At 41.8% G+C, this 25,114-nt stretch overlaps 1 protein-coding gene across 3 annotated transcripts in view; it reads left to right on the top strand.

The window, feature by feature from the left end:
- Positions 1–25,114, top strand: part of LOC119466072 (probable phosphorylase b kinase regulatory subunit beta) — an 82,458-nt gene that overhangs the window by 11,915 nt on the left and 45,429 nt on the right. For 2 of the 3 annotated variants that reach the window (XM_037726571.2, XM_049669725.1), the window contains 7 exons: positions 606–665; positions 764–900; positions 994–1,153; positions 3,238–3,438; positions 3,556–3,613; positions 15,692–15,772; positions 15,987–16,022. In XM_037726571.2, coding sequence (XP_037582499.1) covers positions 606–665; positions 764–900; positions 994–1,153; positions 3,238–3,438; positions 3,556–3,613; positions 15,692–15,772; positions 15,987–16,022 — 733 coding nt within the window. The remainder of the gene's footprint in view (positions 1–605; positions 666–763; positions 901–993; positions 1,154–3,237; positions 3,439–3,555; positions 3,614–15,691; positions 15,773–15,986; positions 16,023–25,114) is intronic. The other variant, XM_037726585.2, reaches the window with a different exon arrangement.

Below are 25,114 nucleotides of genomic sequence, written 5' to 3'. Positions count from 1 at the left end.
TAGGCAGTCTATGAATTTGTTGTCTTAGTTTAGGCAAACCTATTTTTTTTTTTTTTTTGCCAATCTTCTCGCAAATGCATCTCATGAATTGTCGTGGATGTAGTATTACACTTTACTCCTTCACTAAACAACATTTTATGTGCATGTGGTGAAGGGCTGTTCTCATTTCATTATTGTTGTCGTCGTCGTTCACCAGATAACTAATTTGCAAAGCTCCTCAGTTGACGGGACGTCCGGTTGTGAACATGCATATATCAAATAATGTAAATAAGCCTTTTTTACTACATGAACTCCACACAAACATTATGTTCTACCTTGTTTAGAAATATGAAAATATTTGATATTTTATTCAATATTCAAAAGTTGTTTTTCTTAAATATGCATATTTAATCTGATTTAGAAATTTCACTATTCTTGCATTGCTAGTTTTGACAAATACTGCAATATATTCATCCTAAATGAAAACAGCACATTTTGTCTCCCCTAGCACCCTGTTTGTGGATGTTTTTGGATCAAAGCATTTCAAAGGCTGAAATTATGCATTGTGGACCTGAGTTCTTTCCTATGTGTGGATTACAAATGCTTACTTCTTTTTAAACTTCCAGATCGATTCAGTGTCGCTTTATCTACTGTATCTTGTTCAAATGATCACCTCAGGGCTACAGGTGGGTGATAACAGCTAGTTTTGTTTTGTTCACATTAAGACTGTGTACTCCAGCTTCAGTGTTTTTGAGATTTTAAATGTGAGCAATATGCATTTCAGATCATTTATACAATGGATGAAGTGAACTTTGTACAGAACTTGGTGTACTATGTGGAAAGAGCTTACCGCACACCAGATTTTGGGGTTTGGGAAAGAGGCAGCAAGTATAACAATGGGACCCCTGAGATTCACTCAAGGTAAATGGAATGGCTGTCAGAATCATTTACATGCATCAGTTTCACTTGAACTCTTTTTTGACTACCCTAGTTGTTCTATTTTAAAAAATACAGCTCAATCGGCATGGCAAAATCTGCTCTGGAAGCCATCAATGGTTGCAACTTGTTTGGCGACAAGGGCGCATCATGGTCTGTCATCTATGTGGATGTTGACGCTCACAACCGCAACAGAAGTATTTTTGAGACATTACTGCCGAGAGAGTCGAGTTCAAAGGTATGGTATAAAATTGTTTTTAACCTTTTCACAGCTTATCCAAACTTCCACATCTCTGAATACAGCTTGGGAGAAGTCAACACATTCCATATTATGGTGTTTCTAAATACAACTAGAAAAAAAAAAACTGATTACTGTAAACCAAGCCATAATGAAGTTAAAGGGGAAGCCACACTTATTTCATTATATCCATTACTTTGGCATAATGATTTTCTGCCCGTATGGCCAACAATGGCTGCCAGGAAGAACTAGGTTGGCCTGTTATTACCCAGTGGGTAAGCCAATGCAAGAGCCCACTCTGCACTGTCGAAGGACAGTGGAAGATTTTCTTTCATATGTTCATCAGCGAGATGACTGCTTTCTCTAATGTAACTGTCAACCCAAATCAATCTTCACCGTCATTGTATCAAGTAGCAGTAACACGTCTAATACTGGTGTTACATGGGCACTTTCAATTACAGTTTAGCCCAGTTGGGATCGAATTTCTTGATTATCACCTTTGCATGAGCATATTATGGGGCTAATCACAATTAAGAAATTCGATCATGATTGGGCTCGGTCACAGGGGAAAGTGACTGGGGTATTACACTGTTTCATTAGTGTGCTGGTAGAGCGCTGGAAGGGTTTTGTACAATGTTCATAGCCGTATGCATAAGGATGCTTACAGACAACAGAAAAGTATTTCTCTGCGCTGGCGTTAAGGGACAGACGTTGCACTGAATTGGAGGCTAGCAGTGCCACAATGGCATGTTGAAGTAACGCTGATAAGCCTATCGACCACTGAGAACTTAAAACAGTGTTGTAATTTGTGACAATCCATTTCGTTTTCCATTCTTATCATTCATTAGTCTCAGTGCCTAATAACGGTGATAATGGTGGTGTATATTTGTCACACCTTTGTACGACAAGCGCATTGCCAGGTAGCCGACGGCTCGTGAGAGTTTTGAACTGCTAATATAGACGAGTTATGGACAGCATCGTGCGTTGACAGCTTTCGACCTAATTGGTGCAACATGATGAGTAAATGTTCATTCTGAACTAAAAAAGGCTTGTTTTTTTTTTTTTTCGCTTTGTTGAAATGAGATTTTAAATGCATGGTTTTCTATGCGATTTTTTAGGGGAATTATGGTCACCTCATTATATCCATTACTTTGTTAAAACCTGTTTCCTTAAAACAAAGTTTGACTGTACTGTTAGTAGAATTTATGAAAAAATTTCTATTTTGCAAATAAGCATTTTTTTTTGTCTGCTTAGTGTCTTCACTGTTCTAGTGAATCATATGGTATGGTATTACTCCTTTTGTACTGAGCACTGCAAAATAGCAGTATGGTTTCTGCAGAGCCCCTTTAGGGAGGGACAAATAAAATTTTATTTGTGCAGGACACTTGTACTGTGGCCTTACCACCTTTTATCAAAGGTGTGGAATGTGTCTGGCAATAAAGGGCATCTCTTTACAAATCGTTTCCAACAAAAGATTGTTTTTGAATGTACCTTGTATGAACAGAGTTATGGGCAATCAAATGTTTCCAATACTATGCCCTTGCAGCCGTCCCCATATTTTCGTTGTTCTGATCGTACTGGAATCTGTGTCACTTTGTCAACACAGAATGATGCCAACCAAGCTCTACACATCATTCTGCAAAACTTTGGCCTCTAGATTGGGTGATATGACCCTCAATCATGTCACCTGATCTCGAAGGCCATGATATCAGAGGAATGATATCGTTCTCTGCCACCAGTTGGAACTTAGCAGTAATGACATATCTACATCTTTGTTCCTGCTTAAGGCACTGCTCAGCATGATGTATAAAGAAATGGCCAATTTCCATTGTGCATTTTACATGTGCATAGCAATTTTCATGGAAAAGTGAGGATTTTAGGAAGTGGAAAGCAAGAGCAGGCATTCAGTTTTTTGAACGAAATTGTAGGGTTCCTGTTGTGAGTACAGGAACAATATTTGGCTGAGGTGTTCATGAAAGCACTGTCTATAGTCACTAAGCAGATTTATTTACCATGTTCAAAAAGATGTTGCAGGGTACTTGCATGTACTTTTGGCCTAAACATGCTCGGCTTTTTATGTCTAGAACACCGACACTGGGCTCCTCATGGCTGTTAGTTTTCCATGTTTTGCCACCCATGATGACTACCTGTACAAACGCACAAAGGATAAAATAATACGAAAGCTTCATCGGAGTAATTATGGCATCAAGAGATTTTTACGAGATGGCTATGGCACTGTGCTTGAAGACAGAAGCCGGAAATACTACACATCAGGAGAAACCAAAGTAAGTTCTGCTGGCTTTTTCATTCCTATTTGGCGTTCTTGAAAGCTTAGTGCTCAGCACATTGAAGTTGTTTATAACTTTGCAGTTATATAACTATGCTGTTTCCTCTTGTTTCAGGCATTTGAAAACATCGAGTCGGAATGGCCAATGTTTTTTATTCTTATGATACTTGATGGTAAGCTATTCTCAGTGTAGAGAAAGTACTGGGTCATATGATATGTAGCACAGACCAAATTTTGATAAGAGGATTGCTAATTTCATGAGTTTGGCTCCCAAATGCAGTGACTGCATTTTGATGAAGGGATAATGCAAAAACAGCGGCATAGTTAAATTTACCTGGACATTAAAGCATTCCAGGTGGCCAAAGTAATTAAGCTCGAGTGTAGTTTTGGGACAGTGAAACCAGAGGTGGGCAAACAGACTTTTTCGAATACGAATCGAATATGAATAGTAAATATGAAATATGAGTAGGAAGTATCAAATATCAAATGAATATGGAATAGTCAAATGCAGATGCATATATTTAAAAGAGGAATACTTATTATGGTATATTAAGGTATCATGCCTGCACCAACTAGTGCAAAAAAGAATGCTATAAGAGACAAAAGGATCAGTTTTAAACAAGATCAGTAATTGTCATTAAAAAAATTGCATGAATAGCTTCTCAACAACTTTAGAGCCTGGTTGCAAATGAGCTTTCCGAGAAAAAATGGCTGTTGTGTGACTAGCTTTCCAAACACGATAAATAAATGGTTGCCAAAAAAAGATCTGAAGTTGTGGGAAAAGGGGGGAAAAAAAAGGAAAAAACGCGGCTGAAGGACTTTTGTGCCATAGACACATACAAGGGCCCTTTGCAAGGAAAAACATCACATGAATCGTAACAGATAACTGCTACATGACTAGAATGCCAAGATCACTAAATGACAGACTACAAGCAAAAATCACAGGTTGTCATGTAGTTTTCCGCTGCAAAACTGAAAGCTTGAGTTTACCATTTTTGTTCCTGCAGTGCTTCGAAAACTTTTATCGTTGTCTTACTTCTGATAATTTGCAATACATACTTTGTAAACAAAGTATCAACAAACGGAGAACAGTAACCAGACTTTAATGTTCGGTTGTTGCGAAATATTTGGCTAGTTTCTAATATTTGCAAATGTAGAATATGTAGTTCCTTTTCGAATAGAAATAGTTAGTCTGTAGTATTTGATTCATATTTGTAACTTTGAATATTTGCACGTCCCTAATCATAACCCATCGATTCTTACCTGTGGTTCATTCAGTGTAAATGTTCAATCTTTGGTGAACTCAGGTATTTGTCTGTTGACTTATCGGTTAATTATTTACCTAATTAACACTTGCCACGGTTCCTCAGTGGCTGTGGCGTTGGACTGATGAGCATGAGGTCTAGGGTTCGATCCCGGCTGCGGTGGCGTCATTCTGATGGAGGTGGAATGCAAAAACGCTCATGTACCGTGCATTGGGTACACATTAAAAAAAACCAAGGTGGCCAGAATTAATTTCCATTCCTCTACTATGGCATGCCTCATAGTTAGATTGTAAATTTGGCACATAAAATGCCTGCATTTAATTAAATTTTTTATTTGCCTAATTAGCATACTTTTTGTTGCTCTCATCGTATTAGCCTCATTTTCAAATGCAGTGATTTAATTTGGTAATGCCTGAGCCATTATTCATTATATTTAGACATAGTTATGGAATGTTAATGACAGCGCATGCTTTAACTTCCCAGTGGTGAGGGCTAATAGAGTTGTAGGTCTGCTTGGTGCTACTGCCTCTTAGGCTAAGTGGCTCAAATTTAGTGCACCACAGATTTATCTGGTGATTTTGATAATGTCTTGCTGAATGTTGTATCTCCTCACTGTTTGGGCTGTGAACTAGTGCAGTGTGAGCAGTAGAGAAAGCTGCTGATAAGAACCGTTGAAAATTTGTCTGGAGGTCACGTACAAGGACTGTGCTTGTCAATGTGAACACTTATAGTGCCCTAAGGGCAGATGATGCCATGACAACAGATCACGTGTTAAGTGTTGTCTGAATTTGTAGGCATTGGATGATAGATTGATTGATTGATTCATCCCTGGGGGATGCCAAGGATTGTGGCATAGTCCTGATCCTCTATGATTCTAAATTATCCAGCTGCAAAACAAGTGTACAGTTGTTTCGCCCTTCGGCCTTCTTTGGAATTGAATCAACAATCTCTGGCTCAGCAGCAGAACACTATGGCCCCTGTGGTTTTCCACTGATTACAAGGCATTCCTGGTGTTTGCATTATGATAGCTTCCAAACGAAGATGGCAGCAGGCTCACCAATTCGTTTTTTTGTTTAGTTAACCCTTTCTGTACCGACACAGGTAAAAAAAAAAAAAAAAACAGAGGAAATCGCTCCTCTCCCTCTTATGAAACCAGTGTGATACATTAAGGTAGAAAATAACAACAGAAGTGCTGTGTCATAAAGTAACTTGCAGAATTTTTTTCTAGGTGGCATTTGTGTGGCTTTACTGCTAAGTTTTTTAAAACTGTCAGGTATTTTCACAAGAGGACACTAAAAATAGGTGCCGTGCTAATGACAACAACAACAGTGAATTAAAATAGTGAAGGGAGCAGAGGCTCTTAATTTTTTGTCAATTTTTGTCATCTGTAGACACTAAAGAGGCACTGATCATCATGATTCAAATACTGCAATGAAAAATAATGCATTATTTCAAGGTCACTATATTGTCGCGGCAACGCGCGGAGGTTAGAAGAAGACAAAGAGGTGGTGTGCAGCGCGCGTGTGAACTGGGCGGTTGATCATACCGGACTGGTCTTCACCTTTGGCTGCTCCCTTCGTGTGCTTTCATCTATCTTCCCTTGTAAATAAACCCACACCTTCGTAACAATTTGGTGGAGGGGCTGGGTACATCACCCTGGAGGACGACCACCCAGCTCTACGGACTTAGCGACGAAGCAGACGCTTGGCTGGCTTGGCACAACAAGCAGCGGACATGGAAGATTTGGGAGAAGGCACCAACAACCCCATCGACGGTGAGCCCCAAGACTATCGCACAGGCCAGGCTGACTACGGGGCACTGGAGTGATATCCAAGCACCTTTTTGGGGAAGCCGGATGAAGACGTGGAGGACTGGTTGAAGCACTACCAAAGAGTGAGTCACCACAACCGCTGGAGTACTGCAAAGCAGCTTGAGAATGTGGTGTTTTTTCTCGCCGGGACCGCACGTCTCTGGTTTGATAACCATGAGAGCGTGTTGACAACCTGGGACAATTTCGTCGATGAATTTAAGAAGTGCTTTGGTGACTCGATGTCTAAAAGAAGAAAGCTGAGCAATTGCTTACACGCAGGGCTCAATTACCTGGCGAGACATGCACAACTTACATTGAGACTGTTTTGAAATTATGCGGAATAGTGAGTGCGACAATGTCTGATGAAGATAAAGTGGGGCATCTCATGAAAGGAATCGCGGAAGACGTTTACAATTTTTTTATTACGAAAGAAAACCTCAGAACCTTTTCCGACCTAAGGCAGCATTGTCGGACGTTTGAAGCCCTTAAGATGCGGCGAATTTTACTAAAATTTGGACGCTTAGACAATGTCACCACCGTTGCAAGTTTGACAGTCCCATCTCATGATGACATCTCCTCGGTAATACGGCAAGTAGTCAAAGAAGAGCTTGCTCTGCTTCAAGTTGCCGACCCAGCTCATGAGTGTCATCAATGCGCATTTCACCAGCGCACTCATGCACCACAGGCATCTTGGTCTCGCCAGAGTTATCCGGAACCTTGTGTGACCTATACCGAGCGGTTTGAAAGCAGGAGCATGTGCCCTCTCGGAAATCAGGGACGTAGGCCATATCCACCCCAAAGATTTACTATTCGGGCTCCTCCTCCCATCTACAACCACCAAGCCAGCTCGTTCTCACCGGGGACGACAAGTCACGACTCCCGCACTTGCTACCGCTAAGGTCTGCCTGGACACATCGCTAGGTACTGCCCTAGCCACCAGCAGCGAGCGAGCTCTGCGATTTAATGCCTATACCCCTCCCGCGTCCGCAGACGAGCCGTCGTCGTTCCCCAGTTCTTTTCAACGAATGGCAACAGGAACGCGCGACACGAGCTGACTCCCCGGTGTTTGACCACAGCCTTACCCCGCCACCAACGGCGGAGGTTACCAGCGGAGGTTAGAAGAAGACAAAGGGCTGGTGCGGAGCGCGCGCGTGAACTGGGTGGTTGATCATACCGGACTGGTCTTCGCCTTCAGCTGCTCCCTTCATGTGCTTTCATCTATCCTCACCTGTAAATAAACCCACACCTTCGTAACATTAGGATTAAAGTTAATTTCTTCTGAATTGAAATAATTGAGAAGAATCTTGCATTTGGCATCTGATTTTTGAATGTGATCACCATAGCACACTACACTTCCAAGCAATGAGATGATGTCATCCTGCAATCCCTGTTGCCAGATGTCAGGTTATTAGCTACCTTGTACAGCCTTTTTGATATTAATGTTACTTGTGGTAGCAATCAATATCAAAGACATGGACGGATCAAAGTCGTAACCATTTAATGACAATGAGAGGATAGTGTGGATAGATTGCCAAAGGAGGTAATGACCAGTTTGCAATATCTATACCTTGCTCGTTCTGTGCAGGTAATAGGCTTGTGCACAGAGCTTTTGTGTGCTGCCTGGTTAGAGATACAGTACCTTAGCACATCATTAAGGTCCAAAGTTTTGTGAGAAAGTGTTTGTTACTTGTCTCATCCATGCAGTGTAATAAGCACAAACCAGAGGAACTTGCTGCACACAAGCAGCTGAGTTGAGCTGCTAGTTTGAGTGGACTCTTTCTGACAAACACCAGTGACGAGTTTACTTTCTATCATGCCAAAAAGAACCCAAATTGAGCCCTCTCTGACGAGCAATGCTTACAGGATAGGAAAATGTATTTTAATGTGAACATCCACTCCGTTCGTCACCTTTCAGGCATATCTTTTCTAGTTTTTCTTGCAAATGTATTCAGTTGCAGTTAATATGAAGAATCCTTGAAGTATCGTCTTCGGTACCCGCCGTGGTGGTGTAGTGGCTTTGGCATTGCGCTGCTAAGCCCGAGGATGCGGGATTGAATCCTGGCCGTGGTGGCTGCATTTCGATGGGAGTGGAATGCAAAAATGGCCATGTACCGTGCATTGGGTGCAGCTTAAAGACCCTCAGGTGCTCTAAGTTAATCCGGAGTCCTTCATTGCGGCGTGCCTCCTAATCGTATCTTGGCTTTGGCACGTAAAACCCCAAAATTTAATCTTCTATGCTACCATTTATGTATACATAATTGGCCTGAAGTAACTATAAATGAATGCAGCTGTCTCTCTCTAGTAATGCACAATTGCTTTCTTCGTTTGAATGAGCTCAGTGCATCTTTGGGTAGAGTTTTAGAAACATAGCTGACCTAGCTCTTTTACGATAGATAGAGAGTTAAGAAATTGGTAAAGAGTTAGTTTTATATCAATGTATGTTATAAGTGTATTATCTTTTGTATTATTAAAGGGGCCATGACACCAAATTTTCAAGCTGAGTTATGCATTGCATTTTAAATCGTATGTGTCCCACAGCAAGCTGGTAAAATTTGTGTGCATTCAGTGTGGTAGAAAATTTGTATCTGAATTTTTTTTATGTCGCAGTTGAGCCGTATAGCAGTCTGGCTGCAATTAGTAGTGATGAAATGAATTGACACCCTCGGAAACTGCTCCCTCGGGTAACACAAGTCGATCTCAATGGCCATGCTTTTGTGTACTGCAAACTCCGGAAGTCATTACAGGAGCTGGAAATACGTCATGGTTGCCATGCATTGTCTTTAGAGGTGGGCGAATATCAAATTTTTCGAATAAGAATCGAATACAAAGAGCAAGTCTCGAATGTCAAATCGAATAGCCAAATGCAAACGCATATATTAGCACTAGCAGGAACATTTCTTTTAGTATAATTGGCTACCACACTTGTACAAACGAGTGATAAAGAGACAGCCAACTATTACAGGCAGTTAAGTTCATTTTTGAACACAAGATCACTAATGGTCAACAAAAGGACTCCACAAATAGCGTGTCAGCATCTTTACAGCCCAATTGCTCGGTGGCCTTTCATTTCCTCACATTGCACAGTCCATGCCGGAATGGCGGTCACTGTTGGTGGGAGGGGTTTAGAGGCACAATTTGAAATTGAAATTTCAAGTTAGAATGCGCACTGAGAGCCGAGTTTTTTTTTTTTTCCTTTTTTTTTTGTGTAACCATATTGGACCCTCTACTTTCAGTTACAGGGATAAACTGAGAATAGTCGGATGGCAATAGTCATGGCCACCTTGAAGGGACATTAAAGGCAAATATTAAGTCAAGCTAAAGTAATATATTAGTGCTCGAGAGTCTTTAAGGCGTCAATATTATCGCGAACAGAGCCTTAGTAATCGAGAAATTGAGGTAAATGCAGGACATAATTAGACTCTCCTGGGACATTCATGTACTTGCCTGATGACGAAAGCACTCCTCATTTAAGTTACGTCACTTGTACTCAACCACTCATTACAAAAATATCATTGTATTGCATTATAAGACGAAAGAAAATGCTACTTGTTCAGTTCTATTTAATTTTCAGATGGAAAAACTCATTGACATTACCCTTGACATTGACGTGGGTGGTCGAAAGGTTTTGTTTTTGCTCGACTGTGTGCCGCCCGCGCTTTGGTGTTTCAGTAGTTTTGTTATCGCTTATAGTGCTTCGCTGGTTTTGCTGGCTCGCGAAACTTGCACAAACTGCAAGTAGCAGAGAATTCCACTTCCATGTGACGTCACGGGATGCCCGAACGGTCCAGGCCACTTGACCAAAAGCAGCTGCAGCGGCGAATCCACTGCTCTTTCTTGGCTCGGTTTCCCCATGGTCGCGCATTTGCGTTTTGTGCAAGAAACCGTACCACTGTCTGTCGGGCGCCGTTTTACTCACTGACAACAGCAAAGGGTGGTGATGGTGTATGCAATGTCGCCATTCCCTGGTTGGGTTGCCGGGAGGTTTGAATTGCAATAAACGTATTTGGACCCTTCAGATGCAATTTTTTTGTAAACTCAGTCTTGGCAAGAAACAAGTGTTTAGAGGTTTCTGGAATGGTATTTAAACAATCCGTGTTGACTTAGTATTTGCCTTTAGTGTCCTTTTAAAAAACTGAAATAATATAGTAGAATGTAAAGATAATTTATCTTTTAAATGTTTTTATGAAATATGTTGAAATATAGAAAAATGGTGTCATAGTAGCTTAGCATATGGCCTCCTGACATGGTATAACACAGGAACGTACCTAACATTCTTTTAGTCCCGAAATGAAAAGTATTCCTAAGCAAGGATGCTTAGGAAAGCTTTCCTAAGAGCTCTGGAATGGCCTTGACGGCTCACTTCGACAGTTACCTCCCGCACAATTCGCGAAAGAAATCTACCACATCTCTCATTAGTTCTAAGATCTGCTGGTGTACTCTTTATTTTTTGTAGCTTTGAATACATGCCTTTCTTTACACGCAATATTGTTTGTACTGACCATGCACACATGTAGCATGCTCTACTGATTGTATGCTATATAATGTTTGATTTTGCCTATTTAGGCTACTTATGTACCCACCCCTGCAATGTCTCCCACTGAGACGGCAGTATTTGTAAATAATAAATAAATAAGTGTACTTGCATTCTTGTAGAAGCCTCTTAATACCATTCTGCAGCAGTGATATTCATTACAGAGGCTTAAATTATAGATGTAACTTACCCCACCAACCTCCATTAAATCTTCATTGAAGTTGAACAGGCTGCTGAAAATTCGACATTTTGTTAACTGTGTCCCCTTGGAAAAGCACAATGGCATATCGTGGAATGGAACCAAACAGCCTCTTGCCACAAGTTGTGTTCCCTAGTTTTTTTTTGTTTTTTTTTTCGGTTAGGATTAGCTAGGTAACATTTTATTTGTTTTATTTATTTTTATGCAACTGAAGTCCCGTTAAATAGTTCTGCGGAATGCTGTCATCACATCATTCTGTTGTGGTCAGGCCGTGATCCTCAACCCTTCATGGTTGGGTTGTCGTCATTCTGCCATCGTCACTCTGTCATGTCACTCTCGTCGTGGCTCCATCATCATTGTTCCACCATCATCACTCACTCTGTTGTCGTCACTCAGTCGTCATTCCATTGTCTTCTTTTAATTGCCTATTTTTTGCCTATGAAAGAACAAAGGACATGTGCTGACTTTATTACACGTAAACAGTAGCGTATACAGTCATACCTCGATATAACAAAGTTGTACTTGCAACGAAAAACTTCGTTATATTGCAAATTTCATTAATTCGAGGTTTTAAAGTTTCAGCAGAAAGAATAATTTCACGAATTCCCAGAACATTCCTGGTGGATAGTATCTTGTGAGTAAGCACTTGTAAAGAAATCGCAAGAAGGTCGGGCCATAATAGTGCTCTTATGAGCGCCAGCATGTGCGGGGCAGATCGTGCCGAGAGCAATGCATCGGCATGGCTCACAGCGTCCGAGATATGCGTGTACTGTGTTGTGCGGCACCACAAATCTTAGATGCCATGGATGCCATGGCTGACCACACTTAGTGCCCGCAGCCATTATCAGTTGGCGCCTACAAATTTTTTTAAAAAGTATAAAAAGATATAGATAGTAGTCCTGAGAAAAAAAGAAAGGTTGCAGTTTTGCCATAAAGTCAGAGCATCGATGGCGATACCAAAGGGACTACACAAAGTAAGGTTCATAGTTTTATCGGCATCACGCGCGCTCAGGGAAACAAACAGATCTCACTCGATGACCACAAACACTTGCCATCGCAATGCAAGGAAAATGCTTTGCATCATGTCTCGAAACTTTTCCGTGTTTGGACAGCCATGCGCACCCACGGCAAGGGTAGAGGGAAGAGGGCAAATATGGGAAGAGGGCAAAAATGCATGCGTCTCCTGCCCCCGCCCCTTGCAGCGCGTTCTTGATCACTGTTACTGTGCATTTACCTCCTCCCCATCTCCTTTACGCCCGAAGGAATCGTGGCTTTCATGTTTCTTCGTGCTCCGAATGCTTCGACAGCATTTTTGCCACCCCAATTTTTCATAAGAAAGTACACTTGCAAATAAATTTTGCCTCGGCCAACTTTTTTATAGTTTTTTAATTGATTTAGCAGCCCTACCAGCTTCAAGTACATGCTTGAAATGGCCGAAAACTTTGTTAAATCGAAACTCACGAATTTACTTCATGAAATGCGAAAAAGCAATAAACAGTTTTCAGTGGAACTAAGATTGGGAAATAAAAATAGTTTGTTACATTGTGAATTTGATTAAATCAAGGTTCTTTATATCGAGCTTTGACTGATACAGCATCACTCCTTGCAGCCCGCACTTGCGCAGACATAGTCTGCCAAAAGTTTTCATCAGATGGCACAACTTCAGACCCAAAAAGGCTTCACTAGATGCCATATCAACCTTCCAAAAAGGCCACTTGGCAATCGCATAAATCAATTGAGGGGTGGCTAGCACATGTATCACCATACTTGATTATTTTGTTCGCTTCTGCCTTTTTATGCGTTAATCTGGCCTTGTGTCTGTAGGTTATGCTTGTGTCTTCCAATATAGGAAAACATCCACAATCGCGACAGTGCATTACAAGGTGTGTGTGTGCTGCCTCGTTAAGGAAACTTTTATGCTCCCTTAGCCTCGTGTTTACACACATTCCAGTCTGCTCCACCTACCCACCACCACACCTTCCCTGCATGGTCCTTCAGTCTGCCTACCTGTTCAAGGAAACTCTCCCCCATCGTGTGAATGCATAACTTTTGAAGGGCTGACTTCAGTACAGACCCAACAATACATATTTTGATGAGCTTTGAGCGCACTGATGTAAAATCTAATAAGGATTTGTGTGTCCTAGGGCTACACTTCCAGCAGACGTCGTCGTCCCAAAACTGTAGTAGCAAATCAGAAAACTGTAGGTGCTCTTCCATAGCCTTTTCCGAAGGGAAGGAAAGCCGTTTACCCAGGTCATTAAACGTATGCAACACAAGCAATGTGTTCCTGCTCTTGTCTTTGGTGTCTTCAAACACGATATAATGGTCTGCGAACCTGAACACATTTTTTACGCTACTTCCAAGCTTGTCAGCAACTGCCCTATTCTTTTTGGCCAGGAATATCCTGCTAAGTATCGGTGCTACCCAGGACCGAATACACGCTTTTGACCTTTGCACATAAAAAGTGGTGGTGTAAAAGATGGATCGGTATCAACTTGCCCAATTTGCGACATTCAATTGTCATCATTCCATTGCTTTACTCCTTTGTCATCATTCCTTTTTCAGATGTTGTCATGGTGCTTTCGTAATCATGCAGTCATCAGCATGCCATCAACATCACGTAGCTGTTGTAATTACGTAGTCGTGGTTCTATCGTCATTGTTTTGCCGTCGTCAGTCTATTGTCACTCAATCGTCATTCCATTGTCTTGTCGTGACGCCTTCGTAATCGTGCAGTCATAGGCGTGTTGTCATCATTGTCCAGCTGTGTTCACTCTATAGTCATAATGCTGCAGTTGTCAGGTCGTCATGGTTCCATCATGATAATTGTGTCATCATTATAGCGTTGCCATCTCATTGTGGTCAATACCCACTACCCATTACAAGCAGCAGGAATGAAAGAAGTCTGCAACAGAGAGCTACACAAAAAGTTGCCTACATAAGCCATCCTCTTAGTGGGTGCATGTATTTAATGTGCATTTCTGCTGTCCTTAAATAGAGGCTGCGCTTGCATCTAACCATTTGCGTCATTACATTACACTTGCCTGACCATGTTACATTTAGTTAAACATCAGATTTTTCTTGCATCATTAACATTTTATTTGTGCAACATAACACTTCATTTAGGTAATTTTTTGCAATCATTTCAGTCATTAGTGTTACATTTGCATAACGTTTACCATTTGTGCTAACATCACCAAAAGCTTCATGTAACACTGATTCCCACTAAGCATAAGTAGGTCCAAAGATTTTTTTTTTCACACAGGTTGCCATGTGGCGTAATGTGGAATTGAAATTATACAGAAGTATAAAGGCCCATTTTATGAAGATACGGCAACAGTGACTTGTGAAATGCATTAATTCATTTATTAATTTTTATAGGGGGCTAATAAAGGGGTCCTGAACCATGTTTTATCGAAGTGAGAAAGACATTTGAAGTGAAAATAGGCTATTTCAGAATCACTTTGCCGCAAAAAGTACTTCAATGCGTTCAGCAGAAGCGGAGTTATCGGCAATCAAACACGGCCTCGGTTGTGCTCCCCTTCCTCCTCCAATGCCTTGCACTGCGAAGGCTACGGCGGAGATGTCACCATGACGTCCGAGACGTCACCGTGGCGCGCAGTTCGAATTTGCGATTTGGTGCCTACGCCGCGCTAAACGTAAGCCAAACGCGGCTGTCCTCAGAGAGCCGCAGTGCACTTAGCCAGTGCACTTGTGGCGGCACCCCGTGGTGGCTGCAGTGTAGCCAGCCGCAGCGACCAATAGCAGCCGTGTATGTGCTTTATTACGAAATAAAGCACACAAAAAAGAGCGAGGATCATGGGGTCTTTTGAAATGAGAGCGTTTGGGAGAAAGGTGACTTTGCGTTCCGCTTACGAGCTCCACAGACCACGTACGACAGCAGAACTTGGCTGAGATGTTCACAACAGCGTATGCTACCCGCGGACTATGTTATTTCACCAAGCCCGAGGGGTAGTTCAGGGCCCCCTTAATAGTCACTCCAAAGTTAGCTTGAAGGAGAGAATCCGTTCCAATGCTTTTCACTGCTGCCAATAGCAGGATTTATGTTTAAATTGGTTAAGTTCAATATGTCATTTCAGTAGACCACAAGTTTTAGTTATGTTACTAGTTCCTGGAGAAAGTGAGAGAGTATTGACAACTAGAATATGAAATTGGTAGCAGTGCACAGTTTGTTGTGGTAATATATCTCGGTATTAATTTATAACGAGAGCATGTCGTTATATTTTAGGTTGTGTTTCCTTCCAGTCAGAACATTTGTCTATTCCTGTTAGGGTATTTGCAGTACTACATTATTGGTCTGTGAGTCTCTGCTGTAGAGATTATGTTTGCACTTTATCAATTTGGGCCTCATTTTAGTGTCTTATTAATTTCTAACATCAACATAGTGCTACACCTGTTGAGAGAGCTTGTGCTTTTCTGCTTTCAGGTATCTTCAAGGGCTTGGATGATCAAGTTCAGAAGTACAAGCAGCTACTAGCACCAAGATTGAAGAGGGACAAATATGGAGGTAATTTGTCTTGTTACTCACTAGACATCTGGGAAATGCTGTGTGTAATATGTTTGGAACTTACCAAGGGTAAGTTTCCCATGTTGGCAAAGTTGATAGCGCATCCTTAAGCATTGTTCTTATGCAGCTTGTTAACTTTACAGTCTTGTTTTGCATCTTGGTAAAGTTCTAAGTTAATTCATTGGTTTCTGTTTATGGCACTGTGTAATTTCAGATGGCACTGTAGATTCTCCGACAAGAAAGCCCAAAGGTAAAATGAGGTGTGCTGGTTTTGTTAACATTTTACTTCTTAGGTCTATACAAATTAAACAAACTTTTTGTTATGGTTTTCTTTATTATTGGGACTATTCTTTTCTAACGATTTATTTTCTGTCACCAGTGTTGGCTAATGTAATAAGCCTATTTGATATCTGTGCAGTATGATCAAATGTTTGAGTGTGGCAGGTCTTTTCCCTGCTTGTTCAAAGTGTCAACATGAAATAAAGAGTGGAATCATCACATGACTACCTGTTGGGGTGGCTGTGGCACTCTTCTTTTGAGCATGAGTTGACATGATTGATTCCCTACCACTGCAGCCACTTTACAGCCGAGTGGAGTGCAAGAATGCTTGTGCATCTGTATTTAGGTTCACCTTGAAGAAGCCCTGTGATCAAAATTGATCCGGAACAACCCCAACTACAGTGCTTCTCATAGTTCAGGTGCTACTCTGTGATGTTAAACTCCATCAATCAATCGTTACATTTTGCATGCAAGGGAAATAATAAAGTTAGCTGTTGTTATTATAGGGGCTCACTATAGATTTTTAGAAAAAAATAAAAGCTCATTCACATAAACTGTATATTGTATATCACTTGTGCAAAAAGCTAATTGTTTTTTAAATGTATAATATTGAATAGAAGGATAGGTATTGCAGAAAATAATATAATCGACACTAACAAACAAATTTGTTTAACAATTTTTTCTGACAAATACAATTAGCGTGCCCTTCTGGTAGCATAAAGGGCCTCTCACCAGGTTTGGGCATTGCAAATAGATGAGTGTGGTCCTTAGATCACGTACTGATGATTATGTCAGCAGAATATTGCTATAGTGCCTAGAATATGCTGACTAGTGTGCTGAACGCTGGCAACACAAGGACATAGGAGAATGATGCCTGCCAGCAGCACCACATGGTGCACTGCTGTGTGAAATGCTGCTAGTCTCACGCACACCACACGCTCGAGAACGAGCTACCTAGTGCATGGCGCACATCATCGGTTCTCGTTTGCATAATTACAAAAACAACAACAACAAAAAAAAGGATTCTTCACTATATCCAAGCTCAGTACTTCTACAGTCAGCATTATATCCAATGTATGTTCCTGTATACTGCACCGGCTGCACCGACGCTTGCGTCTGTGTAGTTGGACGGCCTTGTAGGGCTGCGCTGCTGGCTGTTCCTAGTGATGACTGATGCCAGTGTTTGGCTCTGCATTCTCAAAAACACCCTGGTCATGCAGCCACTTTAGGGCTCCAACACAGGCTGCGTTGCTGGCTCCGACATTTGATACGCACCATGGCGCCACATGCCAGCGTGGGCTTTCACAGTCACTGCACGAAAACTGTTCTGCAGCTCCCCTTAACAGCTCTGCAGTAAAAAAATTTCAACCTTTTTTGCACTTACAAATGGTCATAGCTTTTGCTGCCATTGCTATCCTTTGATATTTTTTGAGCTTCATTTGATTAAAAATATTTCTTCAACACCCGTGCAGCTTCCCATTACATATCCAACTGACATTCTTATTTTTGCATTCGGTGTGCGGAGTGATACTTTTGCTTGCATAGCAGCAGCTTAGTAGCGCACTGGCATGAACTTCCATTTGTATGCAAGTGTTCATTGGGAACAAAGGCGCTCACCTCATTCTGCATGGCACACTAAGAGGAATGCGTGGCCATTCACTTTACAGGGATCATGCTACAACCATTAGCCCTTATTTTTTCACTCTGTCCTTATGCTTCCTCCAACTGCTTAGACCATTCTTGGAAGGGATAAATGACATGAGATACCATTATTATGCCTATTTATGCCATCGGCACTTGTTGTTACTGTACTTTGGCTGGACTACCGTCATGAAGAAGTGCCCATATTGCTCAAGAGATGCTTTTAAGAGGTGCCATTCCTACAGCGCAAGCATCCCCGTGCCATGCTTCGAGGAGCATTGCACAGTTACCCACAAATTCTGCGGCCAGCTGGAAGCATTATGTGCGGCTCATTCCTGTCAAACCATTTTTGTGGTCCAAGTATGTGGTTTTTACAATGCTACGTGTAGCCTTGTAGAGCCTTTATGCCCCCGGGGCATCAGCCTTCCCCCCCTGCTATCATTGTGTTAAAGACGCATGTTTTATGAGGTGGTATGGCAATATGTGTATTCATTCAGTAACATTGTTAGAGAGATTCACGGGCACATTTTAATGAAGTTGAACAATACACCCGGGGTGCATGCTGTGAAGTGGTCAAGTAGTAGAGCACAGTGACTCCTCGCAACATTCAACTGAAGCCATATTGATGAACACAGCCAAGCTATCTCCAGTGACGGCCGTTGCAATGGCTATCAGTGTCCCTCCCTATCTCTTTTCAGGCCAATTACAAGAAATCTAAATCGTAGTGAAATATAACATTTCAAAGTTACAGAATCGCAGAATTTACAGAATTTCAGAGTTACGGAACACCCATGATTTGGAAATGACTTAAAATAATGAGACACACTCATTGCTCAACAGGTAACCACTTGCACGTAGTGGCACAAAACACATCCATTCTTTTCACTGTTTTGTCTTTGGCAGCTTACTGATCACTTGCATCTGGCACAAGGGGTTTCTTGAACAGTTCTTTACATTTGCATCTTGACCCCAGGACACAAAAGACATACACAGGATAAAGAAAATGACCACAATTTGAATGGGAGTAAGGAACAACATGCAGCCAAATAAAGCAATAGCCAGCGAAGTGAAACTCTGAGCAGCAGTGCTCCCAATGGGCAGCAGCTTCGGAAGGCCACTGTGGGCAGGCATCACAGAAGTGACCATGATCTCTTGTTGGAGAGTTCCAGCGCTTCGCACATTACTCCCTATATTGTAGGCACTCTAGTATTGCATCAGTCTACTATGCAAAAACAATGAAAGCCAGCACACATTCGTTTTCTCAAGGAGCCACTCTTCCCACCAGCAGCCGCAACGCAGCAAGCAGTCGCCTCCACATCGCACACGCAGCCTGCAGTGCACAAATAGTCATCAGCAATGCAAACAACTTGGGGATTCCCGTGATATGCAGGTGCGCAATACTGCCACTGGAAATGCGCCATGCAGCAAGAAAAGGAGAGAGAGAAAGGTGGTGGGGATAGTGGCATAAACATCATGTGGGCCCTCAGCTCCATTATAGGAGAAGGCAGAGAAGAAACGTTGCTTAGGCTGATCGAGGCAGTAGGGAGAAGCTTCCTCGTACCATGGCCTCCTAACATTTCATTTGCTTCATTCTCTGCTATTACTAAACCCTTTTAAAAATTCTTGCAGTGTAGCACCCACTGGATGATGCTTTACAACTTCCAATGTAGTACGAAAATTTACAGCAGAGCCTGGTGAAGGGCCCTTTAAAATATCCACCAGACAATCCTCTCATCTTTTTCTAGCATGGTAAAACAACTAGTTTTTTTTCTCCTTGAATTGCTTCTGAAGACCCCCCCTCCCCCTTTTTTTTTCTAGCACACTGAACTGCATAATGTATGAGGTGTATCCAGAATGGAAGTGTTAAAAGTGCTGAAATATGGTTTTAATTTTTATTGAGCAGCATGAGCCTGCACTGTCAAAAACAAAGTGGTATGCGACCATGATCTGATCGGTGCACAGCATTGTGGAGTCACTTTTCATTGCACAGTGCTAAATGAAATATGAATGTTCTCCTAGAGTTTTGCATTAACTGAGAGGTTTGTGCTGTGATCAGGATTTTGCATGTTCAGAAGGTGACGCCGGCAGAGATCCACAGCAGTTGTGTGTAGTGCATGAACCAGACATCAAGAAAAATGGTATGGTCAAACAATGGTGTGGGCAATTCACAGGAGGTGTTATGTGTTATGCTGGTGTTGGAAGTGGGAAACACAGGCATGAAAACTGTCTGTCACATTGGAAAAATGACTGCTTGGTGTGTCGGAATTTTATCAAACTTGGTAGAAACCTGCTGGAAACTTTATATGGATGTGGTGTTTTTCCAAGTGATCTTGTATCAGACAGTTTTTACGCTCGTGTGCTTCATGCATCAGACAGCAGGGACTGCCTGGTCTCACTCTTTGGTGGCAGACTTGTACGATATCGACATGCAAATGTTAGTGCCATGCTACAACAAATTTACAAACAAGGATGATGAATATGTGGAAAATCAGGCTATGTGTCTCTGTATCTACAGTAATAAACATACCAGTTTCTTTCCTATATTTTTTTCACGTTTAGCAATCAGAACTTACTTTCTGGATTCACCTTGTATGGAAGAAAGTTTGTCTTTCTTTCATAAAAAACTGAAATGCCAAAGAGCACAACTGCCATGTCCCTATCAGATGCCCTTGAGTGACGTGATCATTTTCTGCCTCGTCGTTGCACAAACATAGCTGCGATCTGCCTTGCTTCATGCTCACCCGATGTGGAGGTGGAAGCAGTCAATCACTCATGGGAGTTGGCTAGGGGCATATCACATTTGTGCTCTTCAGCATTTCAGCTTTGGTTTCGCTGATGAAATTAGCCGGTTTTTGTTACTCTGCAGAAATTTGTAGCATCAGCTTTTTGCAAGTATGAAAGTTATGAACTCTTCTGTTGACAGAATTTAAGTCCTGCATCATACTACTCTGTTGGTTAAAACTTAGTCTAATTTATAAAAATTAAAAACAAATTGCCCCTGGGGTAAAAGGAATCCTGAAGAAATCGCTGTGTGTATGTGTACGTGTGTGCGCACGTGCACTCATATGCCTACAGTTGAAGCTCAATTTTTTCATTTTTTTTGCAAGTTTTGTATTCTTGTGCCAGACTTTATTTGCAAAATAAGTTAGACCATAGAACTTAATTTACAAAGGATTCCCAGATCAATATTTTAAATAAGACAGACGTAGTAAAGCATGCAGTTGGTTTACATTCACTTGTGGGCACTTGTCTGCACTCGTTTAAAGAGCAAATGTAGTCCAATATAAATAATCACCATTTTCTTGCACTCATGACTGTGTTTATTGCTGTCTGCTTGCTGCACATGTTTCCTGTGCAACGCAACACTCTGTGTGCTTTGTTCTGCCAAAAAATGGAGCCGTGCAAGGAAAAGTGAAACCTGTTAAAGGTTTTGCTGAACCCCTGAACTCCTCTGACATTTTTTGCACGTTTCGAATGCTGCGACAACCATCTTGCGTGAACGTGTCAGCACTATGCACCACGGGGATACCACAAATTCAAAAAACAGTTGCATGCTCTTCTCCTGGTCTTTCCGGTGCCTCTTCCGTCTTGGTGACGTCAGCAGGGTAAACGCTGTCGATCAGTCGGTCGACCTGGGATGACAGTGCCATTATGATGAGCTGATTGTGTATTTTGAGAATGGAGGAAGGCTTGGCCATTGTGCTCCACTGAACCCTTTATGAAGCCTCCATTGAGCCGGCGTCATGCAGAGGGCGATCTGGGGCAGACAATGGAGAATCCTTTCTTCTGGTGTGTTGACACACGACCCATAGCTTTCGCTGCACTGCATGGAGGTAGTGAGAGTACGCAGCAAGGAGAAGAGAAATTCAGAAGGTAGGCTAGTGAAAGGAGAGGTGGAAACCGTGATAGCTGCATAGTCACTCATCAAATGCCAGTAACTTTGCTTTCACCGATATGTTCATTGCAGACTAGTACACATCAGCCACTATGTTATTAATTTTCTAGTTGATGATGGTTCAAGGACCCTTTAAGCATTAAAGCAAGAGCCGTCATTATTTGTTCCATGAGTATGAGGACACCTAGGTGATGGCTGCAAGAAGTTTCAAATAATGACATGAATTCTGTTAAAGAGCCTGTTCTAATGCCAAGACATGTTACGGACTTCATCGATGTCCTGAGGAGGTTTGCTGGCTCCTAGGAGAGAACCAAGGATCAAGGATGCAAGGAGTGTTCCAAAACAGAACAAAAAGTGTGTAATGCCACTCTTGATAAACAGCATTCAAAGAAAAAACAACAAACATGGCGTATTTTTCTTTCTCAATTTTGCAAGATCCAAGTTAATTGGGTATGTGTGAGAGATAGAGGGAGCAATGGGCTCGATTTTAGTGACCATATGAAGCCAGGGAAAGCGTACAGGGCATGAATTGTTCATTCTTGTTTTTACTGCGTTTTCTAATTATATATGAGTTAAATAAAAAGGGAAAAGAAAGTTCAGGGAAGCGCGACTTTGCTGCTAGTGGGAGCCATACGCACAGCTCCTGTATGATGGGCAGCACTCTACCAATGAGCTGGGTGATTGTTGTCCCTCCATTCACTTTCTTGGGTACCTATTGCATCATGCAGTCTGATTTTGGCTCGCATCAGCAGTGGAGCCTTTTCTTCCATTTTTACTTCTTTAATGATAATAATAAAAGTTGACAATGTTGAAAATTTAGCCTTCATCTATAATTGTTCTAGACAGGTCAATTTTTTCATTTGTGTTTTCAATGATAAGGATATTGCATTTACATAATCACTGTTTTGTGCGCTATTGCCACAGACCTACCATTGCATATATCGTGTAAAGAATTAGCTGTTGTTGCCAGGCACTGCTGTGCTCTTCAAGCCCTTTAGAAATGTCCTTAAGCACTGTTCTGTCATATACAGTTAAACCTGGATATAACGAAATTGACAAATTCCCGAAAAACTTTGTTATATAGAGGATTTAGTTATATGCAGGTTCAGCACGAAAATTAGAAAAAGAAACGCTTACCATATTTAATCGATTCTAATGCACCCTCGATTGTAACGTGCACCCGTTTTCCGTGACCAAAAGAGGGGGAAAAAAAATCCTTTACAGTACCGCGCACCTCATGCTTTGATACAGAAATACAACTATCACTCAAGATTTACTCCTAATACACTAAAGTTGCGATGAACAAAAGGTCGCCGGTTTTCGGGCGAAACTGGGACGAAGAGCAAGAGACACGATGGCGTCGTAGCGTCGTATAGTGTCATGTCAAGTCAGTGAAGTGAAGCACAGAGACTTGTGCAGTAACCAAAAAGTGGCGCTGCCAGCGTGTTGAAAAAAAAAAAAAAAAAAAAAACATTTTTTTTTCTTCGGCAACATCCACTGGAAAAGGAGAGTGCCGGCTTGGCGAGCTAGGCCAGCTGTAGCAAGCGGCAGGATCAGGTTTGAATGAAGGGAGGGGGAAAGGTCACACCCATGGCGGCAATATTGCCGGGTCGAGGGATGCAGGCCCGCCTCGCGGCACGCTTGTATGCACACACACGTGCTCTCGCCTCACAGTCGCCGTGAATTCGAGCGTGCCAAGTGTGACGCCGCCGCTTCACATTCCATCGCGGCGGAGAAGGTGCTTCTGGTTGCTGCTCGCGCAAAAATGACAAAATTTGGGGCGAAATCTCTAGGTTGGCGGCAGGAAAATTCGTCATTTCGAGGGGGTCTCCCGCTGCCACTTTGTTACGTAGAGGTCTCAAATACATGTGCTTCTATGGAGTAACAGTGGGGAATAGAAAACTTTATTATATCCAGGAATTCGTTATATGGAGGGTCGTTATAAGCAGGTTTAACTCTAATAATTTTGGCTGTACAGAACATCGCAAACCTCCTGAATACCGTAGTACAGTCGAACCTTGAAATCACAAAGCCACAAATGATATGAAAATACCTTCATTATATCTAATATTTGTTATTAGCCTATAATTGTTACATGCCATTATCAACGAGAAAACATTTATTTACTTTGCTATATCCGTGTTCATTATATTGAGGTGTGACTGTACTCTGTATCCTAACACACAATTCAGCATGACCTGTTTTTAGTGACTTTTCCATTGTAATGCCACTTAATGCAAGTTGTCTACTGCAGATCGAAGTGTTTGCAAGCTTGCCAGAGAAGGAAATTCTCACATGACCTCCACTCATGTGTTCCCGTTTATTGTGGACCATATTGTACATTAGTATTGCTTTAGAAAGATTAACTTATATTGAGAACTATATGTGTTAATCTTGCAATTGTGCAAGCACTGCTTCTGTTGCCTAGACTTGTATGCATCTTGGTTCTGGTCATGTCCTTCACTTTTACAGGGACTCTTGCAGGAATTGTGCATGTGCAGTTTGCTGTATTCTGCTGCATGCTACTGACCAAAGCTTGCAGCCTACAAGTACTACGCTTGCTAATCCACTTGTGTACTGCTCACTCTTTTTTTTTAACCCTTTTAGGCCCAGTGATTCCAATTGGAATCATCAATTTTGTAGCTCAGTGGGAAACCCCGGGTTCAAAAAAAAAAAAAAGGTTGCTCTTACGCTACAACTCATATTTAGCCCTTGCTCTACATATGCTGGCAAGGTGGTAGACTCAAGGAAGTGCAGCCACCTCTGAACAAAAAAATAAAAGAATCGCTTGCACTGTTCCTGCCATTCGATGAGATCCCCCCTACTTTTCACCGTGCAGAGGTACAACAATTATTCTATTTTTGTCTCGAACATTTGGACTTTGACAATTAGGTGTTACGCTATCCCTTCGCAGTAAATTTATTTGGCGAAAAGTATTTGCGGGTACCGGAGAACTTTGCGAATCTTGTTGATTACAAATGGAATCATCAGGATTCCCTGACAACTCATGCCCTGACTACTCACGCGATACATTTTCGATTGACTTTACCTCACTGGCTAAATCGCATGTTTGTTCGCACTCAAACGGTGTTTTTATGCTGTACTTGGCCATGTTTCGGGCGCGTGTTACCTGATGGATCATTATCGCGTCTGGAGCCTGTATTGTTGGTGGAGCCTTGCTCTGCTTTTTGTGATTTTATGCTGTTGATACGAGCTTATGCCGTGTAGATGAACTTTTTTGGGGGAAATACCTCCGTAATACGGAAAGATTTTCTTATGGAACAGATGGCGACAACCAGCACATGCGAGTTTTATGGGGAAAATAAAAGTCCCGAAGCTTGTGCTGATCCCTTGAGGTGACATTGATTCGTCGGATGAAAAAGAAGTCATCGCGCAAACTAGAAAAAATAGAGAAGAATGTGCTCTTACTCCCGCATTCGGTGCGATAAGTGTGGCACACACCTCTGCCTCAACAAGGAATAGAATTGCTTCAAAGAGTTTCATCTAAAATAGACTTTTCACGTATT

This window comes from Dermacentor silvarum, chromosome 1 (genome assembly GCF_013339745.2).
Source record: "Dermacentor silvarum isolate Dsil-2018 chromosome 1, BIME_Dsil_1.4, whole genome shotgun sequence".
NCBI lineage: Eukaryota > Metazoa > Arthropoda > Arachnida > Ixodida > Ixodidae > Dermacentor > Dermacentor silvarum.
The sequence above is the reverse complement of the archived record's forward strand: the minus strand, read 5'-3'. Positions and strand labels throughout refer to the sequence as shown.